Source organism: Homarus americanus, unplaced genomic scaffold (assembly GCF_018991925.1).
Source record: "Homarus americanus isolate GMGI-L3 unplaced genomic scaffold, GMGI_Hamer_2.0 scaffold4570, whole genome shotgun sequence".
Classification (NCBI taxonomy): Eukaryota; Metazoa; Arthropoda; class Malacostraca; order Decapoda; family Nephropidae; genus Homarus; species Homarus americanus.
In genome coordinates this window covers 172,528-190,000 of record NW_024730555.1, presented here as the reverse complement: position 1 = coordinate 190,000, position 17,473 = coordinate 172,528, and the positions used below count along the sequence as shown (strand labels likewise).

At 43.2% G+C, this 17,473-nt stretch overlaps 1 protein-coding gene across 1 annotated transcript in view; it reads left to right on the top strand.

The window, feature by feature from the left end:
* Window positions 1–3,672, top strand: part of LOC121867019 (putative uncharacterized protein DDB_G0281733) — a 15,992-nt gene extending 12,320 nt beyond the window's left edge. Inside the window, exon 2 of the mRNA XM_042366765.1 lies at window positions 2,961–3,672. Coding sequence (XP_042222699.1) covers window positions 2,961–3,672 — 712 coding nt within the window. The remainder of the gene's footprint in view (window positions 1–2,960) is intronic.
* The last annotated feature ends 13,801 nt before the right edge of the window (window positions 3,673–17,473 follow it).

The window sequence follows — 17,473 nt, the reverse complement described above, 5'->3', positions numbered from 1 at the left end:
GGTCACTACGGTCGCTACAGGTCACTACAGGTCTTTAATTAACCTTCAAGAGTCACCCAAGTTACCAGTTAATGTTTCTCCCCTAATAGTTTAAAAATATAAAACCACAAAACATTAACTAATATTTTTTTTCTGTTCGAAGTTGAAATATATTAAAAAAAAGTTTAATGTTTTATTTTCCTATATTGTAGTTTTCGTACACATCAAATAGAAAACATTAATAACAAGTAAAGTTTTTTTTTTTCTCTGACGATTGTTATTGTTTGGTGTATTTGTCGGAGGCCTTTGTGCGGAAAATATTTTGTATCAAACTTTTGTCGATAAATTATTTTTGTTCTATTCTTAAACAACTGGGTTTTGCAAAGTTTTTTTTATATATATAACTATTTTGTATTTGAGAGTTAGGTTAGGGTAGGTTAGGTTAGGTTTAGTTAAGGTTAGGTTAGGTTACAATGGCTAGGCTAGGTCAGGTTAGGTTAGGTTAGGTTAGGTTACAATGGCTAGGCTAGGTCAGGTTAGGTTAAGGTTAAGTCATCTTAAGTTACGTTAGGTTTTGTGGCGTTGTGCTGTGTTAATAACTGCTATGAGTTACAGTACCTCTGAGTCACTGTTAATGTGTTGTAGTATCGTCACTCCTAAGTTACAGCACCTCAGAGTTACGCCGTCAGGTTATGGGACCAAGGATCATTTACCATATACTAAGCGTGAATGATAACAAAAGTGACTTTCTCAAATACCAGTGAGCATCAGGAGAGAGAGAGAGAGAGAGAGAGAGAGAGAGAGAGAGAGAGAGAGACCTAGTACACAAAAACGAACGAGAAGTGGGAGACAGTTTAAGAGACACTGAGAGATCAGGGTTCATCTCTCAGGCTGGCGTTTATCTCTCAGACTAGTAATTATCTCTCCGGCAGGAAAAAGTGAGACACCGAGAGACAAATAGCTAAGTGTGTGTGTATCTCTCAGGGAGGAAGAAGTGAGAGACAAATGTGTATCTCTCAGGCAGGAAGATGTGAGAGACAAATGTGTATCTCTCAGGCAGGAAGATGTGAGAGACAATTGTGTATCTCTCAGGCAGGAAGATGTGAGAGACAGTGTGGTATCTTCAGGCAGGAATGTGAGAGACATGTGTATCTCAGGCAGGAAGATGTGAGAACATGCTCTCAGGCAGGAAAAGTGAGAGACAAGTGTGTGTATCTCTCAGGCAGGAAGAAGTGAGCAATTGTGTGTATCTCTCAGGCAGGAAGATGTGAGACAAGTGTGTGTATTCAGGGGAAGATGTGAGACAATTGTGTATCTCTCAGGCAGAAGACAATGTGTATCTCAGGCAGGAGATGTGAGAGACAAATGTGTATCTCTCAGGCAGGAAGATGTGAGAGACAAATGTGTATCTCTCAGGCAGGAAGAAGTGAGAGACAATTGTGTGTATCTCTCAGGCAGGAAGAAGTGAGAGACAATTGTGTGTATCTCACGGAGTTGTGGCTGGTGCCTAGGTCCTGTTGCCACCAAAACAAGGAAACCATTTTATAAGGAAGCCATCTGTCGTGTGGGGGGAGGGGGACGGAGGGGAGGGAGAGGGGAAGAAGACGGAGGAGGGGGAGTAGACGGAGGGAAAGGGGGAAGGGTGAGGGAAGGAAGTCCTACCTACTGAAGTGATATATTGGCACACAGGGCCCTCCACTCCCTTCCTTCCTTCTTTCCTCCTTCCTTTCTTTCCTCCATTCCTCTCTCCAATCTTTTCTGCAGGACTCCCTTACTCCTTTTTCTCATTTCCCTCCTTTCCTTCTCCCCTCTCTGTCTTCTTCCCCTCCCTCCACTCTTCCTTCTACCATTCTCCTCCTATATGATTTCTTCCCCCTCCTCCTCCTCCTCCTCCTTCCTCTTCTCCTGCTCACTCCTTCCCTTGCACCGTAACTTCCTACCTACCTCTATCCCTCCCTTCATTACCTCTATCTATCCTCCTCCCTACCACCCCCCCTCCTCTCCCTACCTACCTCATCCCTCCCTTCACTCCCTCCTCCTCCCCTCCCTCCACTCTATCCCTCCCTTTCTCATCTATCCTCCTCCCCTCCACCCCCCCCCTCCTCCCTACCTACCTTCATCCCTCATCCATCCCTCTATCCCTTACCCCACCTCCCCCCTCTCCTCCACACAGTAAGGTCTGGTCGGGGAGGGTAAAAGGGGGGGTGGTGTGTGAGTTTGGTTTGGGGAATTGGAAAAATTGGTGAGGTCTGGTTGAGGCAGTATTAATGGAAACGGTCGTCAGGTCTGGGCGGTGAAGGCTGGGGAAATAATAGCCAAGGAGAGTAGAAAGAGAGAGAGAGAGAGAGAAAGTAGAGAGAAAGAGTAGAAAGTGAGAGAAAGAGTAGAAAAGAGAGAAAATAGACAGAAAGAGTAGAAAGTAGAATGGAGTAAGAGAGAAAGTAGAGAGAAAGTAGAGAAAATAGAGAAAAGAGTAGAAAGTAGAGATAGAGTAGAGAGAGAAATGAGAGAAAAGAGTAGAAAGTAGAGATAGAGTGAGAGAAAGTAGAAAGTGAGAAAATAGAGAGAAAAGTGAAAGTAGAGATAGAGAGTAGAGAGAAAGTAAAGTAGAGAAAGTAAGAAAATAGAGAGAAAGAGTAGAAAGAGTAGAGAGAAAGTAGAAAGTAGAGAGAGAAGTAGAGAAAGAGTAGAAAGTAGAGATAGAGTAGAGAGAAAGTAGAAAGTAGAGAGAAAGTAGAGAGAGTAGAGAAAGAAGAGTAGAAAGTAGAGAAAGAGAGAACAGATAGATAGAGAGAGACAAACAACAGAAGAGAAAGACAAACAGGCACATAGAAAAATACACAGACAGCCAGACAAGCAGGCGGATGGATAGGCAAAGAAAGAAAGAAAGAAAGAAAGAAAGAAAGAAAGAAAGAAAGAAAGAAAAATAAAAACAAACAGATTACAATGCACCCATCCCTATTTATTTTATCATGTTAAAGAGAATTCCAAGTGACTTTAAACAACAACAAACAAAGCAAACAACATAATGACACAACAAGAAGCAAGGAAGACAAGAATGACGCAGCAAGACGCAAGGAAGACAAGAATGACGTAGCAAGAAGCAAGGAAGACAAGAATGACGTAGCAAGAAGCAAGGAAGACAAGAATGACGTAGCAAGAAGCAAGGAAGACAAGAATGACGTAGCAAGAAGCAAGGAAGACAAGAATGACGTAGCAAGACGCAAGGAAGACAAGAATGACGTAGCAAGAAGCAAGGAAGACAAGAATGACGTAGCAAGAAGCAAGGAAGACAAGAATGACGTAGCAAGAAGCAAGGAAGACAAGAATGACGTAGCAAGAAGCAAGGAAGACAAGAATGACGTAGCAAGAAGCAAGGAAGACAAGAATGACGTAGCAAGAAGCAAGGAAGACAAGAATGACGTAGCAAGAAGCAAGGAAGACAAGAATGACGTAGCAAGAAGCAAGGAAGACAAGAATGACGTGGCAAGCAAGGAAGACAAGAATGAAGCAAAAAGAAGCAAGGAAGACAAGAATGACGTAGCAAGAAGCAAGGAAGACAAGAATGACGCAGCAAGAAGCAAGGAAGACAAGAATGACGTAGCAAGAAGCAAGGAAGACAAGAATGACGCAGCAAGAAGCAAGGAAGACAAGAATGACGTAGCAAGAAGCAAGGAAGACAATCACGAGTAAATATGAGTACATTAATATTTACTTAGATAAAAACACGTTAAGTGACTTCAGAGACAAAACTCGCTAAAAAGTGCATTATTTATACTTATTTACTTATTAAAACTTGTAAGTGGGTAATTTATACTTACTTAAACACTATAAATTACTTAAGGAAAAAATAAATATTTCCTTTATAATTACCCTGGAGAAAATAAACAGAAAACACCGGAAAAAAAACCCGCCGAGTTTCATTCATAACAATAGTGTAAACAAACAACAGCTGACAGGCCACGCCCCCTCCACTACCACACCTACACCCCTCATTCACCAATGTTTTACACACGCTGGAAAATTCTTAAAACACCCGGGAAATTTGTCTCTAATGTTTGTGGGCGTAACTTTTTGTCTTCTAAATATAATATACCTCAGGATGATTTTTTTTTCTATGGATTTTTACTTAATAATTTATATGTAACTTATTTAATTGTGGGTTTTAGTTAGAATTTGAATACAATTAAATGAGAAAGACTTCAATATAGTTGTGAAGAACACTAACAAATTATAACATTAATAATGACATTTATTATACTATTAATACTACTACTACTACTATTAATAATAATAATAATAATAATAATAATAATAATAATAATAATAATAATAATAATAAAATAACATTAAAAACAACAAAAATAATAATAAAAATAATAATAATAATAATAATAATAAAATAACATTAAAAACAACAAAAATAATAATAATAATAATAATAATAATAATAATAATAATAACAATAATAATAATAATAATAATAATAATAATAATAATAATAATAATAATAACAACAACGTTATTAGTTTGAGATATAGAGCATGTTAGAACAGTGTTTGTCTGAAGGAACTGTAGTGCTAATTACCCAACAGATGATAGAGGAATGAAGCAGTTCTGTAGTTTACGGATAGACAACATCGTTACAAACCACTGAGTTCCAGGCTATGCTCCTATTGGTTAAATGTTTGATGCTATTATCTTATTGGCTGAATGTAAACATGCTGTTTCTCCTATTGGCTGAGTGTACTATGCTGTTTTCCTATTGGCTGAGTGTATTATGCTGTTTTCCTATTGGCTGAGTGTATTATGCTGTTTTCCTATTGGCTGAATGTACCAGCTATTCCCCTATTGGCTGAATGCATCAAACTGCCCCCCCCCCCTATTGGCTGAAAGTACCACACTATTCTCCTATTGGCTAACGTATTAAACTGCTCCCTATTGGCTAAAAGTACCATATCATACTCCTATTGGCTAAATCACAATAAAATTCAACACAATATACAGTAAAATAATATCAATAATAATCAGATGATATTAAACGATAATTCTCTATAATTTAATACGATTATTTACCATCAGAATTATCAAGTGTTACCAAGTATAATTTTTGGGTCGTATTTATAACATTTAAGTGAAGATAAACACAAACGTTTGGTAATACTGAAAATGTTTATGTGTGTTTTGTTGTGTTTACTGGTGAGAGTTAAGTGTTAAACCTCACAAGAAAAATGAAAGAAAACGCAACAAATAAGAGAATAAAAAGAGAACTCAACAAGAAGAGAACTCACAATAAAGAGAAATAAAAGAGAACTCAACAAATAAACAAAAGAGAACTCACAAGGAGGTAAAAAAAACTCACAAACGCGAGAAATAAAGAGAACTCACAACAAGAGAAATAAAAGAGAACTCAACAAGAGAACTCATAACAAGATAAATAAACGAGAACTCACAACTAAAGAGAACTCACAAAACAAGAAAAAAAAGAGAACAATAGTGTGGGAACTCCCATAAGCTTCCGGGGAAAAAAATCTTCCATGTAGATTCTTAAGAGATTACTAACTTTCTCTCCAGTCTTGTATTTCTTTCCCTCTATTTTCTTTCTTTTTTCTTTCCCCCTACTTTCTTTTTTCCTTTCTCTCTGATTTCTTTCTTTCTTTCACTCTACTTTTTTTTATTTCACTCTACTTCCTTTCTTTTTTCCCCTCTACTTTCTTTTACTTTCAATCTACTTTCTTTTTCCTGTCCCTCTACTTTTTTTCTTTCATTCTACTTCCTTTCTTTTTTTCCTCTGCCTTTTCTCCCTCTACTTTCTTTTTTCTTTCTCTCTACTTTCTTTTTTCTTTCCCTCTACTTTCTTTTTTTCCTCTACTTTTTTTCTTTCTCGCTATTTTTTTTCTTTCTTACGAGGAAGATGAGGCGGTGGTGGAGGAGGGAAGGGGAGAGGAGGAAGAGAGAGGGAAGGGGAGGGGAGGAAGAGAGAGGGAAGGGGAGAGAAGGAAGAGGGAAGAGGAGAAGGAATAGGAGAAGGGGATGGGAAGAGGAGGAGGGGAAGAAGAGAAAGAGAGGAAGAAGTGGAAGAGGAGAAGAGGAAAAGAAGGAGGGGAAGAAGAGAAAGAGGAAGGGAGGAAGAGACGCAAGAATAGGGGAGGGAAGGAACAGGAGAGAAGGAAGAAAAGGAGGAGGGAAGGAAGAAATAGGGAAGAGAAGGGGAGAGGAGGAAGGGGGAAGAGAAGAAAGAATAGGGAGAGAGGAGGGGAGGAAGAGAAAAAGGAGGGAATAAGGAACGAAGGAAGAGCAGGAGGGAGAGATTTCTATTGTTATAACTGGTCGTGTGTTTTGATTTGTGCATTCATAGGAGACAGAGACATACATACATTCATACATACATACATACATACATACATACATACATACATACATACATACATACATAAAAACAGACGTAAAGGAGACAGATAGACAGAATAAACAGATAAGATAAATTTTGACAGAAAAATGTGAAATGACGTAGTAATTGAGAGAGAGAGATCACCGTAAAAATATATATACGTGTGGCACTGATGGCCTCTAGGGGAGGGGGTAGGAGGGGGAGTGCCAAGACAGGAGTTAGAGTAGGAGGAGAAGAAAGAAAAATATGAGGAGGAGAAACAAGAGGGGATAAGATGGTTGGTAGGTAGGAGAGAAGCCCCCCTTCACCCCCCACCTCCCCCTCCCTCACCCCCCTGCAAATGACCACAGCAAAACAAAAACATCCCCGGAGGAAAAAAAAACCCTCAGAGGCAGGAGACGGACATGTAACCCCTCGCGGACCACCACCAAGATAATGCCCCTTCCTGCAGATGGTCGACCAGGGGCGGGATAGGCTGGGTTAAAAAAAATAAAAAATTACTCGTCCCTTGGAAACACAACATCCCGAGGAGCCAATTTCACCTTCCCAAAATCAGCTGATCTTCAGAGACTTGTGTGACCGGAAAAAAACAATAATTTAGGAGTAATCGTCTCTCATTAGCGAAACGAGGGATTGTTTTGCGGGTGGGTAGGTGTGGGTAGGGTAGACTGGGCGGAGGTGGGCGGAGGTGGGTGGGGAAGCAGCGGGTTCTAGTTGATTGGTTCAAACTTGCTAACAGGTGCGACGTGACTCAAATTTCGGCTGAGAATTCAGAAGTTTGTCGGGTGAGGAGGGCGTATCCGCAGGTGAGGTGAGGAGGAGGTGTGTTGGGTCTTGGGGAGTGAGGGTGTAGAGGTGAGGGTGGTGGTGGTGGTGAGGGTGAGCGGTGAGGCGGGGTTGTTCTTGAGGGAGGCGGCCGCTAGAGGCAGCCCAGAGACGTGACTGACTTGCCAGCACCGCCCTGACGAGACTCACCACCACCTACCACCATCACTACCACCATCAACCACCATCACTACCACCATCGCCACCTACCATCACCAACCACCATCACTACCGCTACCACAACCATCACTACCATAACCAACACCTCCTACCACCATTACTACTACCATCATCACTTACAACCACCATAACTACCACTATCATAACAACCACAACTACCACCACTGCTACAACACTCCTATATCATTCACCAGTCTCTCTCTCTCTCTCTCTCTCTCTCTCTCCTATCATCTTTGTTTTCGTATTATCTCCCATTTCCTCCCTTTACTCCTTTCTATTTTCGCTTTTCTTTCACTTTCTCGTCTGCTTCTCTCTCTCATCCATCATCCTTTATCTTCCCTCTCGCTCTCCTCACTTCTTAATCTGTCTTCATTTATCCCCCTTCTCTCCCTTCCTGTTCTCTTTCCTTTCCTTTATTCTTCTCTCTCTCTCTCTCTCTCTCTCTCTCTCTCTCTCTCTCTCTCTCTCTCTCTCCTTCCTCTTGTATCCCTCTTTCTTACTCTTGTTCTTTCAATTATTCTCCCGTCCCCTTCTGCTGTTTTTTCGTTCTTCTCTCTTCTTCTCTCTTCCTCCTCTCCTCCCTTTCTACTCGTTCTCCTTTCCCTCCTCTTTTCTCCCTCCCCCTTTCCCTTCGTTCCCCCTGCGTCTCTTTCCTTTACTCCTTCCTGCTCTCCTTTCATCTCTTGCTCTTCTATTCCCTCTCATCTTCCTTCCACTCCCCCCATTTCACCCCCCCACTTTCTCTCTCTCTCTCTCTCCTTCTCACCCTCCCTCTCTCCTTCCACCTCCCCCCTCCTTCCCCTCTAGCCATCACAGTGGAGTTACATCTCAGCTGTAATACTGACGAGGCTGTCGGTGTCAGCCACTCATAAGTCGCTTCACTAACTCTCCAGGTCTGACACGTCGCCAAGGCTGTTACTCACTTCATACACTAACTTAACCCAACCTAACCTAATGCTAACTTAACCTAACCTAACCTAATGCTAACTTAATCTAACGCTAACTTAACCAAACCTAACCTAATGCTAACTTAACCTAACGCTAACTTAACCAAACCTAACCTAATGCTAACTTATACTAACCTAACTTAAATTAACCTAACCTAATAAACAAACCTTACCAAAAATAATCAATCTAACATGACTTGACCTGACCTAACATGACCTGACCTGACCTAACATGACCTGACCTGACCTAACATGACCTGACCTGACCTAACCCCGCCAGGTAACGTTAGGACTGTTAATCATCTTTGTGAATTAAGCTGGGGACTTATCTTCAGGTGTTCCTACGGCTCCTGCACATCAAGTAGGAGCCCTGGGTGGTGATGGCTCAGTGTGGGGGCCCAGGTGGTGGTGGTGGTGGTTCAGTGTGGGGCCCAGGTGGTGATGGCTCAGTGTGGGGGGCCCAGGTGGTGGTGGTGGTGGTGGTTCAGTGGGGCCCAGGTGGTGGTGGTTCAGTGTGGGGCCCAGGTGGTGTTCAGTGTGGGGCCCAGGTGGTTCAGTGTGGGGCCCAGGTGGTGGTGGCGGTTGGTGGTTCAGTGTGGGGCCCAGGTGGTGGTTCAGTGGGGCCAAGGTGGTGGCTCAGTGTGGGGCCCAGGTGGTGGTTCAGTGTGGGGCCCAGGTGGTGGTTAGTGGGGCCCAGGTGGTGGTGGTGGTTCAGTGTGGGGCCCAGGTGGTGGTGGCCCAGTGGGCCCACGTGGTGGTTCAGTGTGGGGCCCAGGTGGTGGTGGTGGTTCAGGGGCCCAGGTGGTGGTTCAGTGTGGGGCCCAGGTGGTGGTTCAGTGTGGGGCCCAGGTAGGTTCAGTGTGGGGCCCAGGTGGTGGTTCAGTGTGGGGCCCAGGTGGTGGTTCAGTGTGGGGCCCAGATGGTGGTTCAGTGTGGGGCCCAGGTGGTGGTTCAGTGTGGGACCCAGGTGGTGATTCAGTGTGGGGCCCAGGTGTTCAGTGTGGGGCCCAGGTGGTGGTTCAGTGGTCAGTGGGGCCCAGGTGGTGGTTCAGTGCGGGCCCAGGTGGTGGTTCAGTGTGGGGCCCAGATCAGTGTGGGGCCCAGGTGGCGGTTCAGGGGCCCAGGTGGTGGTTCAGTGTGGGGCCCAGGTGGTGGTTCAGTGGGGCCCAGGTGGTGGTTCAGTGGGCCCAGGTGGTGGTTCAGTGGGGCCCAGGTGGTGGTTCAGTGTGGGGCCCAGGTGGTGGTGGTGGTTCAGTGTGGGGCCCCAGGTGGTGGTGGTGGTTCAGTGGGGCCCAGGTGGTGGTGGTGGTTCAGTGTGGGGCCCAGGTGGTGGTGGTGGTTCAGTGTGGGGCCCAGGTGGTGGTGGTTCAGTGTGGGGCCCAGGTGGTGGTTCAGTGTGGGGCCCAGGTGGTGGTTCAGTGTGGGGCCCAGGTGGTGGTTCAGTGTGGGGCCCAGGTGGTAGGTTCAGTGTGGGGCCCAGGTGGTGGTGGTGGTTCAGTGTGGGGCCCAGGTGGTGGTGGTGGTTCAGTGTGGGGCCCAGATGGTGGTTCAGTGTGGGGCCCAGATGGTACTTACGCGCCAGTTAGACTTAAATCTACCCTCCCTCCCTCCCCCAACACACCCTCGACCAACACTGGACAAACCTCATACATCAGTCAAGTCAGTAACCACAGATGACAGCCACCACACCATAATGTACCAAACCTTGAGTCGAACCCAACAAACTGTGTACACCAGACTGGGCCACACTAGTATACATCCTCGCCTATCCCTCATCCTCGCCTATCCCTCATCCTCGCCTATCCCTCATCCTCGCCTATCCCTCATCCTCCTCCTAAATCTCCCCACCCCCTCATCCTATACAAACCAAGTACCAGACACTATAAGGTACCTGCCACGCTTTGATATATTGATATAACTTAAATAAACACGTAAAGATAATCCTTCCTATATATTTATCCTTCCTTCGCTAACTCTCTAAAACAACCAATGGCCTCTCAGGTGCTCACGCCCTTTGATTATGCAAGTCGGAGAAGGTAAACATGAACTGCCGCTACCTTCCCTGTTGGCTGCTGTAATACTTCGCTGTTTCGCCTTAAACATGATATAACGGAGTGCACGATAAACTGTGTGTGTGTGTGTGTGTTTGGGCTGTTGTAAACCTGAAAATTTTGAGTGAGTGAGTCAGTCTGGAGGAGTGTCCTGTGTTGCGGAGGTGGGCAGCGACACACACAGGTATACACAACACACACAGGTACACACAACACACACAGGTATACACAACACACACAGGTACACACAACACAGATACACACAACACACACAGGTACACACAACACACACAGATACACACAACACACACAGGTATACACAACACACAGATACACTCACCTTATCGTCAAGTCGTCCAACAAACGTCTGGTCCATGAATAACGAGCGAGTAAGATAGTTAGCGGTAGTTCAGTGCGGTGGTTGAGGACACGCGTGGCCACGAATGTCAACAAAGTCGGTCGGGGAGGAGACAAATTCCACCTTAGATCACTGTCCATAAGGGATATGAGACACCGAGCTAGAAGGGCATAGGTAGGTAGCTCCAGCCGAGGGGTCAGTCGGAAAGAAACTTTACAAAATTCACTTATAACTGATCACGGACACTAGATATTGGCGCCACACTTTACACAGGTGGTCACTGTACACTCCTACACCACTAGTCACAATTACAGCGCCACAAGAGCCATAACAATGCCGTAATAATACACAAAACAGAAGAGCACGGAACACTGTACTAGCCAATGTCGGTGCTGCCCTCTGTGTGTGTTGCCGCAAGTGGACGACACAGGTGACATAGTTATACAGGTAATGTCAGGTGGTTACTTACGGTAGCAGGTGACTTAATGATCACAGGTGAAGTTGTAGGTGGCATTAGGTGTTTGTAGTTAGTTAAGGTTAAAGTTAAGTTAGTTTGAATTAAATTAACTTGGTTAGGTTAGGTTAGGTTCGGTTAGGTTAGGTTCGGTTTAATCTTAACCATTTCGCTGCGTCTCCCGCACTTGCCATTCTATTCTGGCTACTGCTAGACGAAGGGTTAGGGTGAAATAAATTGCCTTAGGTTAGGTTAGGTTAAGTTGGATTACGTTTATAATCTTACGGAGAAATAAGCCAGGGTGTTTAATCTTCAGGTGGTCCCAAACTACCTCTTCGCTCTCACACGTCCGCCTCCCTCGCCTAATCCAGCACCAATCGTGGGGAAAATTCCCTCCCTGCGAGTCATTTTATCAAGGAAAGTGTCTATCATGGCCCGATTTTCTTCCCCGTCAAGGGTCGGCGTGATCACTGATGGTGGAACACTCTAGGACACCCATTTGGGACATCTCATCTGGGACACCGCATTTGGGAAACCCTACTTAGGACACACCATATAGGACAGCTTATTTGGGACTCCTTATCTAAGAAACCCCATGTGGAATATTCCATCTAAGGTACCCCATTTAGGACACTACATTGGGACATCTCATCTTGATCACCTTATTTGAAACACCTCATTTTGGACACCCTGTTTGGAACTTTCTATTTAGGAGGTATTAATTAAGACACCCAATTTGAGACACCTCCTTTGACACGCCTCATTTGGGACATCTAGTTAGAGACACCCCATTTGGGACACCTCAATTGGAACACTCCGTTTGGAACACGCTATTTGAGACATCCCACTTATATAACCCTATTTGGGACACTCCGCTTGGGACACTCCGCTTGGGACACTCCGCTTGGGACATCACATCTTGATATCGACATCTTTCTTTACAGTTTATATAGTCTATAGTTATCATCTATACACTTAGTGACCAGAAATTACTTTACTGGCTACAGAAGGTTACAGTCACCGGAACTTTGACACTGAAGTATTTCCACGCTGACCTGTACTGGCCCGAAGTCCAAGATGAATTTCTCTTTCGGGTGAAGTCTTTTCATTATTTCTTTGATTTGTACCGAACATAAAGCAGAGGCAGATGATACCAAACAATTACCACAATAAGTAATGAACTACAGTTTGTACGGATGGTTATATACCAAATCATCTATATAACGATAAAACTCGATATTAATAAGTATTAATCATTTTAACCTAATAAAAACTAAGATAAGTTAGGTTAGGTTAGATTAGGTTAAGTTAGATTAGGTTAGGGAAAGTAAATGTTATGTTATGGTTACGTTAGGTTAATCTTCTGGCGAAAAACCTTTGGATGAGAGGGGGATGGAGGGGGGGGGGTGTATCCTCAGGTGATGGAAATTTTATCTCATTCTTTGTACAATTCGTGAGTTCCTGCAACTTTTCATTACCTTTATCACCTGTTCCGGACCTATAAGTGCACAGCTGTATGTAATTTGCATACGAGAGGGGGCGATACAAAATACAGTTGCTGAAATCCCTCGTCCTGAATTCTGCAACAACATACATCCACACACGACTGTATTCCTGCAATTCTTTCATTTCCTGTGTATGTTTGTGTGTATGTTTGTGTATTATATATTGATGGGTATTTTTTGATATGAGATTTTGTATTATTTTTTTTTTTTCTCTTTTGTAGGTGTACATGTGTGTGTATGGATGGTTGTATATGTACATGTATAGATTTATTATGCCTGTGTGAAAATGTGTGTATGTGTGTATATATAACTTTCTGTCTTTACTGTGTGTGTTTGTGTTTAGATATGTATACTTTCAAAACAAACACAGACAAATTAACTCTACAATGCCATAATAAACCAGACAATACACACCGCAACATTCCCATAGTATCACTGGCACTCAAAATCAGTCCCAGTGGCAGCTATTCCTGGCACTCACGGCTCTGGTGATTGGCCAGTGAGTTTAGCATTATCTTCCCTCCATAAAAACAACAAAAACACCCCCCAGAATATAATGATGGGATGACACCAAGGTTATACCAGGTGGATTTATGGCACAAATGACACACCTCGAGTATGGGTTGGTGTCGTGACAGAGGCTAGTGTCATGGCTCCCTCACATGCCAGACGGGAGTTAGTGAAATATTCAGGCCAAGATTGTAAAGCTGGATGACACATATTGTTCAGGTGGTGTAGTAGTGGTGGTAGTAGTAGTAGTAGTAGTAGTAGTAGTAGTAGTAGTAGTAGTAGTAGTAGTAATAATAAATGGTGTGAAGGTGTGTGGCTATGGAGGCTGGAGGCCACGTTAAAAAAAAAAAAAAGTAGTAATTAAGTAGAATTAGTAGTAGTAGTAGTAGTAGTAGTAGTAGTAGTAGTAGTAGTAGTAGTAGTAGTAGTAAATCAACACCGCTAAATCACCAACATACATAAAAAACATTCATCAACATTCTTAAACAACATCCTAAACATCTAACATTATTTTGCTGCTATGATGATCCTTTAACTAATTACTAACAACCAGGTTAAAGTTAACTAATTTACCATCACCAAGTTAACTAATACAATCACTAGGTCAAGTTCACCAGTTAACTCTTCTCCAGAAACGACTAATTAACTGCCTCTATCTAATTCCGGTTCACCAATTTCCCTTTATCGAGGTCCAACACGGAAATTCTCTATTATCGAGGTCCGGTTAATTAATTCCCTATTACCGGCCAGACGTCCAGGTAACAGAGTGAAATATTACCTTGAGAAAATAGGTAAGGTATTTAATGGTAGAAATAGGTTAGCTTATAGTGATTTCAGTAATAGGTAAAATATTGAAAGGAAATAGGGAATTTAACCTGAAGATTAGACACCCTCACTTAACTCACCCGAAGATTAAGCACCCTGATACTCCCTGGATGAGATGGGTTAGGTTAGGTTAGGTTAGGTTAGCGTTTGGTTAGGTTAGGTTAGGTTAGGTTAGGTTAGGTTAGCGTTTGATTAAGGTAGGTTAGGTTAGGATAGGTTAGGTTAGCGTTTGGTTAAGTTAGGTTAGGTTAGGTTAGGTTAGATTAGCGTTTGATTAAGGTAGGTTAGGTTAGGTTAGCGTTTGGTTAAGTTAGGTTAGATTAGCGTTTGATTAAGGTAGGTTAGGTTAGGATAGGTTAGGTTAGCGTTTGGTTAAGTTAGGTTAGGTTAGGTTAGACAAGGGTGCCATACATTATACAGGAGTGCCAGGCATTATACGAGGGTGCCAAAGTCTGTCTATTAAAGTCTACTGATCATACAACAGCGCCTCAACTTATGGAGAATACTTGACCTCAACTTTGTAAAGAATAAAACTATACTTCTTAAACGACCATACACGATATACTTACAACAAACACATACACAGACGTCAAACAAAGACATCAACTGTTTATACAGGGTGTGGAGGTGAATGATGGCAGGGTGTGTATGTTGGAGGTGAATGATGGTGAATGATGACAGGGTGTGTATGTTGGAGGTGAATGATGGTGAATGATGACAGGGTGTGTATGTTGGAGGTGAATGATGGTGAATGATGACAGGGTGTGTATGTTGGAGGTGAATGATGGTGAATGATGGCAGGGTGTGTATGTTGGAGGTGAATGATGGTGAATGATGGCAGGGTGTGTATGTTGGAGGTGAATGATGGTGAATGATGACAGGGTGTGTATGTTGGAGGATGAATGATGGTGAATGATGGCAGGGTGTGTATGTTGGAGATGAATGATGGTGAATGATGGCAGGGTGTGTATGTTGGAGATGAATGATGGTGAATGATGGCAGGGTGTGTATGTTGGAGATGAATGATGGTGAATGATGACAGGGTGTGTATGTTGGAGATGAATGATGGTGAATGATGACAGGGTGTGTATGTTGGAGGTGAATGATGGTGAATGATGACAGGGTGTGTATGTTGGAGGTGAATGATGATAGGGTGTGTATGTTGGAGATGAATGATGGTGAATGATGACAGGGTGTGTATGTTGGAGATGAATGATGGTGAATGATGACAGGGTGTGTATGTTGGAGGTGAATGATGACAAGATGTGCATTTGAACAAAGAATAACACTAAATTAATTACGTTTCCCACTAGAATAAATTTCAATGCATTATCGATTAAAAATGTATTCTAACTTCACAACACAATTTATTCTTCACATATAATACACTGATTCAATAATTCACTCCCATCAGAGTATAATTTATTCTTGTATAATTTACTCGCTTCCAGGCAAAGAATTTATTTCCTTTGGATTTTTTTTTATGGGACAATTGACCTGTGAAATAAACCTTGAATATTTATTGTAATTTTTCGATAAGGTTAAATGGTGATTGGGAGTATTTTATGGTATAGTGTGTGTGTGTGTGTGTGTGTGTGTGTGTGTGTGTGTGTGTGTGTGTGTGTGTGTGTGTGTGTGTGTGTGTGTGTGTGTGTGTGTGTGTGTGTGTGTGTGTGTGTGTGTGTGTGTACAAGAGTCGTAACTCAGGGTGAAATATACCAATTTTTATCACAGAGACAATCAAAGTACTTGTAATTAATAACGTGGCGGACCCTGACCTAACCTAACCTAACCTCCTAGTACACAAGGATCGACTGAAAGTTAAACATTCTAACCTAACCTAACCTAATTTACCATAATCTAACCAAACCTAACCTAACCTAACCTAACCTAACCTAACCTAACCTAACCTAACCTACGCCAAATCACTACTCTCCATACGCAAAACAAAACATAAATACGCAAAGTCCACCGTCCATCAACAGACGCCACACAGGCAAACATTCCCCAAAGCTGAAACCAACGCATTATCCCCCTACCCACCCCGCTCACACACCCACCCCACCCATTCACACACACCCACCACCCACCCATCCACACACACGGCACACCCACCACCCGCCCACCCCACCCATCCACACACACGGCACACCCACCACCCGCCCACCCCACCCATCATAAAAAAGAAAAGATATATTCAAGGTGTGATTTGCACGGGTCAAGCCAACATATATTCGCATATTTCTCCACAATCGACGAGTTTTTTTGTTTGTGGACAATTTTCGGCGGGCGGTGTGTGTGTGTGTGTGTGTGTGTGTGTGTGTGTGTGTGTGTGTGTGTGTGTGTGTGTGTGTGTGTGTGTGTGTGTGACTTATGGCGGGGCTAACTTGCTGGTAATGTATTAGTATGTGTGTATATGAGCGACCTGTGGTGTAATGGTTAGCATGCTCGCCTCGCAAACGAGTGGACCCAGATTTGATCCCTGGGCAGGGTGAAACTATGGGTAAGTTTCTTTACGCCATTTGCCTCTGTCTACCCAGCAGTAATTGGGGACCTGGATGTTAATCGATTTGTGGATCGTATTCCGGGGTAATGGTTAGCCAGTGCAGTTGGCGAGTTGTCCGGTCTTCTGGGACTATTCCTTGACACTGGGTCATGCAGATCGTTGACTCAGGATGTGGTTGTTGTGATGGTGACAGCTTCTACACCTTAAACAAATTCACCCCTAGATGGCCCTTGGGCCGGCCATCCTCGTTACACGAGGGGCAGCCATTATTATTATTACTATGTGGGTATTTAGGCAGAATGTATATTTGTGTATATGTAATCAGGTGTGTGTTACAGATGTGTGTTGGTGCAGGTGTGTTACATCCTGTGTATTGTATCAGGTGTGTTGTATTAGGTGGGTGTTGTTAGAGGTGTGTATTTTATCAGGTGTGTGTTTCAGGTGTTTTGATGAAGAATATTTTGTTGCAGACTTGCAGGTGTGAATTGTAAAGGTGTGTTGCAGGTGTGGGGAGGAGAGATTATAACACATATGTTGGCCTCTTTGACGGCGAGGGGGGAGGGAGAGAGGTGGATCAACTATTTTAGTATATTTATGTATGTATATGTATGTATGTATGTATGTATGTATGTATGTATGTATGTATGTATGTATGTATGTATGTATGTATGTATGTATGTATGTATTTACTGCCTCATTAACATACACTACAAGATGGTAATAAAAACTCCAGGTAAAGTGGCCACTAACTCACCTTAAAACTACACAGTAATTAACCTGCCTCTCACATCCCCACCAGGTGTAACGTGACTCTACCCACATCAAAACAAACAACAGGTGATTAGGGGAAAAAACACTCACCTCCTCCCTTTCCCGTTTTTCTTTCCCTTTCCACCCTTCCCTCTCCTTCCCTTTCCCTCCTCCTTCCCACCCCTTCCCCCC